Genomic DNA, 13,147 nt, shown 5'->3' with positions numbered 1-13,147 from the left:
AAGACGATATCTATTTTCATATTCATCTTCTCAAGGGGCCAGCTTGCAACCATATTGTCTAAAGTACTGTATATCATAATCGCTATCAGTAATTCTTTCTGTCAAACGAATGAAGACAGAGAGATAATAAACACTGAAAAGAAAAGGATAGCTGAACCAGTTCGGCTACTTGACGTTTAGCCAAAATTTAGTAATCAGGAACCAAAATAATGCTATAAAGCAAAATTGATTTTGTAAGAGTTTTGTAGTCACTCAAGTTATGTTACAAGCAACATTTTTTTTGTTACTGTTAGTAAATCTTTTTTTTTTCAATGAATGATCTTGACCACTCGTTAAACAATACGGCCTCTGTTCCCCTCTCTCAGCAATGGCGCAGTCGGAAAAGTAAAAAGGCCAGTCCCATGAAAGATCTTGCTGTCATACAAGACCTAGGTAAAGTAAAAGGAAGTGGGACTCACCGGGGTGTAATTGAGGGGCGCGCGGCTGACTGCGATCGCGGGGAATCCGGAAGGCTGGGGGCTGGCGGCTTGCACGTAGCCGACGCTGTCTGCGGCTGAGCCGTACACGTCCAGCGCTGGGCCAGGCGAGCTGGCTGCTGGGAAGCCGGCGCGGCCCCCGCCCCGTGCGGCGACGCGGGTGGCCCGAAGCCGGCCGCTGCTGCTTGGTAGTTGTTCATCACTGGGAACGTACACACGTAGAATAGAGTGGTAGTTCGGCTTGTGTACAAATAAAACTGTTAAACTCAAAGACATATCACCGGTTTCTAGAAAAATGGTATTGAGGCAACGACTTTATCTTAAAAAATATTAATCATGAACTCGTTAATCTTTACTCTTTGCTGCTCTGCGTATGGTAGCGAAGGAGCGAAGTAAGGTAAATATGTAGTTCATTGATATGGACTTCCGGAAAGTGCTACCAATAATTAATCAATTAACATTAATCGTACTAGAATAGCTGGCCTGAGAGCTGTTTCTTATTTGCCTGGGAACTGTATATGGCAACGAGGGATTTTGAAACTTAGACTTTCACGTAATTTTCGTGGATCGGATCCGTGGATTTGCTAAATAGATTATTATTTTGTTTGATCAAAACATGTAGAAGATTGTGAACGGTAGCAGTTTCAGTTGGAATTTCACTATGTCAGCCATTTTTTACATGAGTATAGAACGTCATCTACATCAACGGTAATATTTGATACAGAAAATCAGTTTAGAAAATAGCGATGGATATGTACGTAACTTTTGTGATTATTATTGAAATACTTGTTTTTAATATACATATTTAAAAGTATAAATGTCTGTGATATTGTTTTGTTGTAGCTAGTTGGCCTGACATAATAAAATTACCAGTTATGATTGAATTGTAACTATAAAAACTTCAGAAAAAAAAACTTTTATCTTTAAAGTTTGAAACATATTATATAATCCTCTAAACCAGAGTATACCTCTTAGGGCCCGGGCCCACTTAGCGTCTTTCGAGCGTCGTCGTCTAGTAAACGCCCGTGCAGCGCCGACGTAACGTTCACGTTGCGCCGCCGCGACGCCAGTGGCGTCTTTCGGACGCCAGCGTCTCGTTAACGCCCGCGCAGCATCGACGCGGCGTCAATAGGGGAGGGGCGCTGCACTGGCGCTACTAGACGCCGGCATCTGACAGTTCGCCACCTGACGTCGAGGCGACGCTGCGCGGACGCCGCGTCGACGCTGCGCGGGCGTTAACGAGACGCTGGAGTCGCGGCGCCGCAACGTGAACGTTACGTCGGCGCTGCGCGGGCGTTTACTAGACGACGACGCTCGAAAGACGCTAAGTGGCCCGCGCCCTTAGGTCATTTGTTTTCTAAAATAATAATATATGTACATTAATGAAAGGCATTACACTAACCACCATTAAGCTACAGTGTAACAGCTGAACGTGGCTATGATTAAATTGTCATATATTGATCGTTAGACCAAGGAACAAAATTTAAATTGACTCATGAATGGTTGACCGATGTTGGTTGAGGTGTTTCGAGGTAGTATCTGAGGTTCACTGGCCATGTCGAGCTGTCGAGTGATGATTGTTATAATTTGTGATAAAAAATGATGAGTAAAGTCCTGATACGACATTGGTCTAAGTGAAAATAACGAAATTTTAGTTGAAAGCAGAATTAATATTTAAAGTAGCTGTCTAGATTTTTAGGCCCGATTACAACACTTAGTGTAATGTCGAATAAATGCTCTATGAAATTATCTACCTACTAATGTGTGTATTGTGTGATTAAAAAATCAGTGTCATAAAGCGGAGTAAAAAGGCATTTTACTTAAAACAATAAAAGTCTTAAATTTCTGATTATGTAATTGTTAAACTTATAGTCAGATATTCAAGTAAGATGATCGATCGTGTAAAATTTAAATATAAGTACTCGTATTTCAAATCCATCTCTATCAAATGGGTTTGACTTAAAATAATCATTCTATCTTCCGATAGCAACAACTAGCAAACTTGTAGATGTAGTAGTAGAAGAAAAAATAGTCTAGCATAGAAACAAAACAGTATAAGAAAAACAAGCAAAGCTGTCGTTACACTTTATTTCGCTCTTTTGCATTGTATTTAATTGCTGAACCAAATAAAGTTCCACGTTAGTAGGTACAGTCGAGTTCATAAACTTATGAGCAAAAATTTGGTCAAAAACATCTGAACGCGTTTCTACGCCGTTAACAATAGAGTCGTGCTCAGATATTTTTGATCAAATTTTTGCTCACAAGTTTATGAACTCTTCTGTAACTAGCGCTTAAGAACATCTAATGCCGGAGAGAACACAATTGTAATTGACAAAGACTAAAACAACATTGAAAGGCACACAGACACAAATTGTAACACTGAGCTCACAAGCGACAAAGGTATTAGTAATGCGCTTTTACGTAATGTTATTTGTATTACTGACTGTTTCACGCAGGGATGCTCTCAGCTTCGAACATCGGGCACAATTTGGTATTTAATGTAAAATGGCTTTCGCAATTTACATTTTGTGCGATACCCTTGTAATAATCAGATGTCAATTGTGTCGAGTGATTTAGATCTGAGTGTTACAAGGAGCTCAGGTGTGTGGTGCGTGGAAGTAAGGCGAGGACGCGTGGTGGCCGCGGAAGCTCACCTGAGAGCGCCTGCGCGAGCAGCGGTGTGTTGTTGTTCGGTGTCAATTGGCCGTTGGTCAGGTCAACTGCAAACATACACACGGTTCGCATTCGCTCCACGTACGAGTGACGCGCACTCTCGTTAGTGACACACATATCCATGACTGAACCATCGCATTTTTGAATTTCGAAAACTCGCCACCCCGCTCGCAACACCTCATCTTTTCTGAATTTAGCATATTGAACGGTAAAGTGACTATCGATGTAATCCCAACTCAATATTAAAGTTCTCCAGCGCGGATAAAGTTGGAGCGCGTAAATGCATGAATAATTTAGCCGTTGGAGACAGATGCCGTGCTGACGAATGAGGACAACGAAGACTCCCCGGGCTCAGATTATGTCGGAACAAAAAATATCACGTATGTCACGTGCATTCAAATGAAAAAGAGTGCTCCGAGTTTCGCGGGTATAAATCACAGAGGGCGAAAAAACTTTTACAAACTATCCAGTAAATTATCCGACGTGAGTTCTCGCTGGCACGCGGCGGTCTGCTTATTGAATAGGGAAGGCATTAGCATACGGCGCACGTCGCCGCGTCTTGACGCCGCGCCGCGCCGCGTCCGCTCACGCACGGCGCGCCGCCCGCACGCCGCCCGCACGCCGCCCGCGCGCCGCGCCCCGGCCGCGGCTCATTGCGGCGGCCAAGGGATGCAATGTGTCTACGTACAAGTGATTTATCCTCCCAATGAGACTAACTTGTTATGCCGGATAGTCAATTTAAGACAACAGAATTTCGTAACCATATTAAAAGCGTAATGTGATTTTTATCGCCGTAATATTCAATTCAAGAGCACGATTTTTAATATTTCGTGGGAAAATGTCAGTTATTAAGTAGCCGATTAATATTCGTGTCTCCCTTTCTGCCTGCTCATAGTGTCACCATTAGCTCTATCGGCGTGTACGACAAATTTTATTTTTGTCAGATGCGCCAGTTATCATTTGGTGTGAAAAATGGAGGTCCGCGGTCGCACCAGGTGATTACCGGCCTGCGAGTGACTTTGCGAAAAAAGTACAATATAAGTAATGGAGGATGAATGATAGATGGCGTCGCGGGCCGGGCAGCCACGGCGTCCCGCTCGCACGCGCGGCCGCGCCCGCTCCCGCTCTCGCTCGCGCCTCGCCCGGCGCGCCCCCGCCCGTACTAAAATGCTGACACGTTTTAATAACATTACTTTGCGTTGCGAGAGGCTATTTATTTTAGGGTTGCCGTGTACCAAATATGAAGTGGAGTGTTAGTTCAAACACGTCCTTCGATCGTTAGCGTGTCGATCCGTCAAACTTCATCCTTTTGCCATTATTACGGGAAATAAGCTAGTTTTTAAGTTAGAACCATTAACAAGAAATAGCGATAACTAAATTTTATAGGAAACTGTGGTTTGAGGTACCAGCTAGCACGACAAAAATATTTGAAAGTGTCGAACAATAAAATCTCTTTTAGTACTGTAAATGCCTTCGCACCATCGCACCACCGCATCGCATGCTGAGTTTTATGGGTTCATTTATATTTCGACCTACAATTCCGGACACTAGTTACATTTTTACAGCTATATAAACGTCTAGCGTGAATAATTCAGACGCAAAAATGGCAGTGATGTGTCATAAACCGTTATATATCCGTCGCAATCACAGCCCACGGGCGGCGGGGATCAAAGTCAGCGGCAGGCGGATCGGAGTTGCTGCCGACCTCAAATAATTTACGATTCAGTTTACAAGCACGGAGAAGCAACTCTGTTGTTAGTTCTAACGTCGGTCATATCTGCGTCCGACGTTAACTTCCAACTTGAAACTTGCGGAGAAATAACAATAAAATTGCGTGAATCCGTCTTGTATTAAAACGGGATGCAACGCAAGCTATGGATGGAGCATCGTCACACATAAAGTTACCTAAGTCAAATTGTTCCCACCAGCTAGCTCGTGTCTATATCGGAGGTTTAATTAATGTGCGCTCTATAAGATCACTCATTTAAGATCTCATGATCTGTCAAGCAGAAGCTCGGTAATGAACATGTAGCTTGTCCCAACTTCGCTTAGTTGGGTCAGCGCGTTAACAACATGAGTGATGTGCTAATATTCGCCAAGTATGTTCCACCTTGCAGGTGAGGGCATACATCTATAAATTCAGGAGCCGTCCTGCGAGAGCTATTCGAACTTTCATAATTGCGAAGTTCGGGGGAAACTTAATAATTCTTCTTCAGAAGTGGGATGACGGTCGAACAGGAATATTCACGGGGCGTACTGGCGTAACACCCGCCCTTGAAGCCACTGTATTACTTACGAGTGCCAGCTTTTTATATCTTCCACGCAATATAAAAGTTTAACATGAAAATATTCGGGTGTGTTACAGAGTTTTTGAGTTAATTGGTGTGTGGGAAAAGTTCCGCTTGGAGTTATACTTAGAGACAGTTTAAGGGAGGTGGTAGTGAAGAAAATCGGCGTGCATAGAAATGTATCGTAACACACACAGAGTAGCTGTAAAATTGCGCATGTAACTTTTGTTTGTCTGCACAGACCATTGTTTTTCAACAACATCCATTCCATTTACAACAGAGTATTAATAAAACAAAAGTCAAGCAACAATGCAGTTGCAGAAGCGCAACATAGTACGGCCAAGCAACATCGCGCCAAGCGGCCACGCTCGCTGATAACGTATTCGCATCTCACCTACGGCTCCCACACTTTATTTCGCAATCGGCGGATTGAAATGTTTTATTTGAGCTGTTACGGGAGACCGCGGCGTCCCGCACACGTCTCGACGTAAACGTATATTTAATAGGCGCCATCAATAACTCGGCGAGATGATACACTTTGCGGGTTTTCGATGGTCTTGCCTTGGGACTTATCTCAATTGCAAATTAATCGAATCTCTATGCTGGCTAGTGGAGGAGCCGGCCGGTACGCACGCGCGAAAGCCCGGATTTGTAATTCAAAGAAGCACGCGTCCTTTTCTAAATCTCTCCCCGTTCTTATTTTAGTGCGGCTCGCTGGCTGATTCAATAAGCTGTTGACATTGTAGCCGCCATGCAAACGTGCACGCCTACATGGTTCAGTCATGGATCCGAATGTTAATCAGTACATGTAAAGCGACATAATAAAAGCGAAATGAAATATAGGAAAACATTTATAGACAAAAATCCTCAAAACACGCTTCAAGTAATCGAAAATTGTATACTACTGTACTGCCCTTTATAAATAACAGTTCTACCATTATTGTAACAAAATGATTAAGTTACTTGCGACGAATTTAGAATTACTAGTTACTACTTATAAACTACTATAGTAAAATAACGGCGATTCTGTTCTAATCTAGTTTTGTATGAAAATAAAACTGACTAGGTAAGTACCTATTCTAATTGCAATTAAATCTTTTTACAATTTATTACAGTTCACCTAAGGCACAACATTGTTTAAATTACATTAGTCTAATTCTATGACAGTAGCTTAAAACTAAACAATAAAAATCCAACACGCTATATAAGAGTTTGCACCACCAATCACAGTAAATTTGTAACACATTTCTATCTAGTCAATTACAAAGGATAATATACTTACTAATAACCAAAATGTATAATATACTGGTAAAAGCGAATTCTGACATCCTTTAGCAATAAGTATACTTGAAACGACCTTTTAAACCGACGCTAGTTTTGAAGCTTCGCTAAGTTACATCGAATTATAATCCACCATTATAATTTGTAAACAAACTAGACTATTGTGAAAATCCTCTAATTTTAATTTTGAACGAAGACAACAAATCTACATAATTTCGTTTACTTTGATTCGCTTAAATGTTCTAATTCTTAGTCTATTACTAATCTCTATTGTTTTCGACTACTATTAACTAATCCAGCATTTAATTTTGTTAACTATTTAAAGTCTACCACACTTGATTTTCACCTAGAAAACTTCAACGATATATCAACTCTATTCTATGTTTCAAAATGGTATAGTACCGTACTGAATAAACTCCATAATGTTCAAATAGAAAATTACTCGCCCTATTGTTGTCTGCGGCGTCACACTCCATTCACCAAACTGCTGTTTCTCTTGTATTCGTTCGTCACTAACTTTTTTGTTTATGCTCACACTTATATTATGAGACTTGGTAAGCTATAAGCGCTTTGTGTAAATCCCCTATCCCCTGTAGGGATATGGAATGACATTAATGGGTACTTTATAACAGCAACAGCAGTGTGGAGTTGTACAGGGCTCGTTGCCGGCAGTTAGAGCGGCACAAGGCTTTGGAGCCAGTAGCTTGGTGGCGAGGGATGGTGCCGCGCGGGCGGCGCTACCGACCAACCATGCAGGGGAGAAAGGACTTACTACGCAAACATCCCGGTTGCAGGCGCTGGATTTGTGCGCTCAACTGAACACTAACTAGAAGAGATTAGTATGCTAATAGTCACCATTATGGTCCCACGGACACACTTCCATTCGGTGTAACACTACAGTAAAAGTTGATAGGCGATGGAGCTCGCTAGGCTAGCGTATAGTCAAAATCTATAGACATCCATTAATAAAATTACTCATCTAAAACAATAAAAATTAAATAAAATTTCTGACCCATCCAAACAGCACTCGTAATCTAAATCAGCGATGGATGGTCGCTTGTCACTATGATCATTAGCTATGTCTAGAAGTTACATGATAAACTAATAGGAATTGTCGAGAATACCGACGCGAGTTGCGCTCACACTCGCTCCGACCAAGCAACAAGCACTAAACGTAACAGTCACTAACACAATGAACGGTCAAATATCTTAAATTACAAATGGAGTTGGCACAGTTCGCGACACGCGGCCACTCGCCGCCTCGCCAGCTAATTATTTGGATTCAACCCGACGGCTGTGTGACCCTTTAAAGGATTTTGTTTCAAGGCGCTAATTTTGCTGAGACATCGACTTTCGAATTTTTTTTGCGAGTCGGAAATTTAATCCGTTCGTCTTGTCTAAAGACAGCTCGAGCGATATTTAACGAGGAGCGCAGCGTTAAATGAATAATGCAAAGAATCGAGTCTGAGTATTAGAGTGGCTGAATTAGTTCGTGTAGGTGTGTCTAGTAGGTACTATGCGGAGTGCATTCTGAGGGTTGCGGGTTGAATGTGTGGAATGCGGAGGCGGCGGCGGTCACTACGGACGGTGGCGACGCTAGTACATGCAGCTCGGGGCTCGCTTACCGGCCGGCGGGGCAGCGGCGCGCCGCGGACACCACGCTGCGTATGCCGCATTGGATGAGTCAGAAAATGAAAGCCACCGTTAAAAAAATACATCGGAAACGCGACCGCGGCCCGTACCCTACATACACACACGTAAGGAGCAATCAAACTTCGCCACACGCTAGCCAACTGCTCACTAACACACTATCTCTTCCAGTTATTTTGGTCGCAATCGATATGCGAACGAATGTAAGTAAATCAGAGAGGCCGCGATCGACCTCGATTGCAGAACGATCAATCGGACAATAAACGATAAAACGTTTTTGCTTATACAATGGCAATTTCCTTTATTTTAAAAATAGCGACTTCACAATATGACAAACTTACGATTAATGATATAAGACGATATGTTAGAACAGCGATAAGAACATTACTATTGACTTATTATTATAAAGTAGACTTATTGAATTATGAATTTGACACATGTGTTACATTAAAAAGTTTACATATTCAGCGCCGTTGCCGACGTGTTAAATTATTCCCCTAAATATTCGTATAAGTGGTATGACTTCCTGAGGGAGACCGCAATTCCTGATTAAATTCGACGTGAATTCGTTCAAGTAACCTTGCAACGGGCTGTATGGGCAAGCCTAGTCGGGCGATCACCGGCACGCATCTGCGAATCCGGGCAGGATCAAGTTATTTATAAACCTTTAGTTTTGCGACATTGCATTCCATGGCCGCGGTCCGAGAGGAAGGATGGAGGGCGTAATACCAAAGAGCTATTCGTTCGTGAAAAGGTTTATTTGTGTTTTTTAAATATCCGGGAGCCGTAAAGGGGTGTTTCGGGTAAGAGATGAGACCGGTAAAGTGACGTCGAGGGCGCTCGGGAGTGCACCGGCGTCGCGCTACGAGCTCTGACCGAGCACGGCCGGGCTAACGTACTCGCCGCCGACCAAGAGTCGACTTTCCGCCGGGATAACTCCTAGCACACCTGCGGCAACAAAATAAAAAAAAAGCTACAAAGCCGGCCACGCAGCCACCGAGGGCCCGAAGGCCCGAACCAACTCAGACGTGTGCAAATAAATCAACAGAAATATTACAAAAAACGAAATGTGTTTCGCAACTTTCGCAACTATCTACTCAAAAATGAACACAGAAGGAAAAAACAAAAGTTGCCAAAATATATCATTACGACTAGGAGCAGTGTAAAAAGCGGAATATCACCCGGGCTCCACTCATCGAATCTTTATGGGGAAACTTGGAATTGATAGTTTCCTGTTTACTGTTTTCGGGGTATTTAAAATTGTTTGCACGCACAGACACGGAACGATAGACTTGGCTTTATTGGGCTTTGTATACAAATTATCTGTATCACGCACTGCCACGATGCGGGGAAAGGGTCATTACGTGCTATGCGCATTGATTCAATCAAACTATCACAAACATACGGTTATTTACTAATATTTCATTTCGCATTAGTACATCTAAACACGCATTGGGAACTCAAAAACGGTGTAGACATTCTGACTGTGCGGTGAGCGATCTGACAAAAATCTAGGGTTGGTATTCAATAGTACCTTTGGTTGTGATGTGACGGGCGAAACATCACATGATCATTATATCTAAATAATTATTTGGTAGATTAAGTACTTATATTTATAATTACATTATATAATATCTTACTGACATGTTTATGACTAGTTTAGAGGATGGCGATAAGGACGGTCGCACACTTCGGTCGCGATTAGATCAAATATAAAGTTATAGTTATGTAATAATAACTTCCATATCACACGTTAAATTTTGACAAAAAATAATGCGAGGTATGTATGTATGCATGTAAACCTTTAATTGTACAAAATAAAGAAATCAACACAACTGACCAACATTAAGATACATGTACAAAGGCAAGCTAATCTCTTAAAGGGATCTATCTCCACCACATCTCCACCACTCAACCATGGAGTGGATGAGAGGAGTGAGGTATTGGTAAGCGCTGGTTATTTGCCACAAAAAATTTACATTTACTTTAATTAATCGATAGAGAGCGGTTTTTACTGCTCCCGAAATTCGTTGCACCGTTACATGAATACAATCAACCATTTTATAACAACAATAACACGAAGAAGATAGCATAAAATAGCATTCAAAATATACAACAGTAACAATAAATATCTATATCAATCATTTTATTATTTATAAGCCGTGTAAATATAATTGTAATAGAGAAATAACTTTGAAACGAAATGTACATTATTATTTTAAATTTATTATAGCGAATACTGGATAAGATAAAAATAAATTATATTATCAAGCTCGATAAATTGTTTATTTAAGTACATACGTTTCAATATTGAAAACAAGAAAAGTCGCTAAACTAAGCTAAGCTACGGAGGCTACGCAACAGAACCGCTAAATATATCTTAGTTACTCATCCTCTAAACTTAGTAATCTCAAATTAATTGCTATCAAGTAACCCACTACTAGCTACCTTATCTATCTAGAATATTATTTATTTATCTATCTTGTAATTCTTAGATTAAGAAAGACCTAAATCGTGACCTGTAATAATACTGCAAATTTGTTGAATTAATTGTGTCGCTCTAAAATTAAAAACAATTTGAATTAGAATTCAAGTAAAGAAACGATCCTTCAAACACTTTTAAATTACACAGCGTTTGTAATTTGCTGTTCGCGGTGAACGAGTAAAATTATTGTTGGGTAATGTACAAAGCGATGTGGACTATGACAAATGACTTTTTATTCATTTTATTGTACAAAAGTACGGTGCGGCCGTATACCGCCATTCCGTATGCATGCACTGGGACATAGGTCCCTAGAATGTGAAACTACTGAAACTCGATTACTAAAAAAGACTAAATTTGCAGTATCATCACTATTTTTTTCCTAGATTCTATTCAAAATTCAAACTACGAACTACCATCCTACGTTGAAGATTAGTTTGATTATGCTGAGACTATACGTGCTATATATAGGTGCCTATTGCCTCTAGATACACGTTAATATGGCTATCGTATAATAGAAAAATGAGTTAAGATCCAACGCTAATCTTAATTGTATTTATCTAAAGGTTTGTGACTAAGAAGGCTAAAAACCAACTAATCTTATAGAGCCTTTGTACGCTGTAGGTACCGCCACAGAAAGGCTGTTACGTATTTTCGATTTGTTTTGTATCACACATATCCTCAGTAAATTTCAAGTTTTCATTAATAATGCACTCTTTTAAAGATTCGTAAAACTTGTAGTAAACATGTATTTAAGTAGATCATTTCTTGCTGTCTGTAGGTACTAACTAAATCTCTTCTCGATTGTAGTTGCGCAAGCTCATAGTAGGGTATAATAATTTTCACCGAGTTATTTGCCATCGTGGTGCGAACTATGTGTAAACTATGCCCTTGCGGCTCGCATCTTTTCTGGCAGCTCAGAATATGTATGAAAATATAAGTGGAACGAAGCCTTGTTTAATTTATAGGATATACTATGTGGTATTTGATATCAGAATTTTTCAGAAATCTATTCTAGACAATATTGAGATGCCATTATACTTCAGACTTATGAAATTGTTAAAACATCTGTAATATATATCCGCAATAGTGTCAACATGTTCTCTACCATATTATTGATGATAACAAGCCGGTGCGCATGCCATCGATCTCATTATTATTTCAGCAGAGTAATGCATGTCTGGGGGTGTAATTAATTTATTATGTACTTAAATATTGCTGTAGATGACGTTACCAATAAGCTGGTGCGCCGGCGGAGGAATGCTAATGGCCGTAATGGACGAACATTAATTATGCGTTGACGCACGGCGCACGCACGCCGGCCACGGCTGCCGGCCCGGTTGTCGGACACAAGGAACATGTTTCCCAAAATCAATGAAAATTACCTACGAAATTCGAATTTGAACCTCGATTTTTATTGCATTCATTAATTAAAAAAAACACATCCAAAAATTACCTCACCCATCCGAAAGCCCGTCAAAAATCTTTTCGGATTATCCTAGCCGATCGGCGCGACGCGGCTGACTCGCATTCGATAAGGCCATTAAACAAAAAGGTTTGTACGGTTGCCCGTGTAATTATTGGAGCGCTCTATTGTTCAATTATATTTACAATTGAACCAACGCCCACAATCAGTGTCATTTTTATGAACCGGCCGCTAGAAACGTCCGTCTCGCGTGCCGTAAAACGTTCACTCGAAAGTAATTAACGCGGAACAATTTGTACGACTGGTAATACGAACGAAAAACTTCCCTAAGCGCGGTCACCGACTCTGCTGCGATAACATCGATCACCAGCCAACTCCTCCAAACAAACCGCAATACCGAACAGATTGAGCCACGGTCTATACGCGATTCCCTCAGCTAGAATTCTCAATTGCGTCCGCGTTTTCAGATTCCGTATGCTGAACAGCGTTTTGGAGTAAAAAAAGTGTAAAGTCAAAGCTTAGTGGCGCAATTATGGCGGGGCGAAGGCGGCTCAAGCGCGGAGTGTGGACAAATAACGAGGAGAGTATTTGTGCAGCTGTGCTCTGCCACGACACTTATTAGGAGACCCCCACCCGCGCCCTGCGTAGAACCGCCTTCCAATGGAACTAACTGACCTCAAAAGTACTACAAGAACCACGCGAAATTAACATTCTGGTCTCATTCGAGGGGCTCGGCTACCAGCCTCAGGAGGACTACGTTTAATTAGTTGAAATTCTTTTTTGTCCGTACCGAGATTTACATAGAAGTCACCACAAAAAGGACGTCACTTTTTCAGTACTTTTGTTTGAATCTGTTTAAATCTCTTTAAAA

The 13,147-nt window shown here is 41.2% G+C and overlaps 1 protein-coding gene across 1 annotated transcript in view; it reads right to left on the bottom strand.

Annotated features, from left to right (window-relative positions):
• Rbp6 (RNA-binding protein 6) overlaps positions 1–13,147 on the bottom strand; it is a 622,038-nt gene that overhangs the window by 6,992 nt on the left and 601,899 nt on the right. The window contains 3 exon segments of the mRNA XM_074088132.1: positions 459–622; positions 625–678; positions 3,131–3,196. Coding sequence (XP_073944233.1) covers positions 459–622; positions 625–678; positions 3,131–3,196 — 284 coding nt within the window.

Source organism: Choristoneura fumiferana, chromosome 5 (genome assembly GCF_025370935.1).
Source record: "Choristoneura fumiferana chromosome 5, NRCan_CFum_1, whole genome shotgun sequence".
Classification (NCBI taxonomy): Eukaryota; Metazoa; Arthropoda; class Insecta; order Lepidoptera; family Tortricidae; genus Choristoneura; species Choristoneura fumiferana.
The sequence above is the reverse complement of the archived record's forward strand: the minus strand, read 5'-3'. Positions and strand labels throughout refer to the sequence as shown.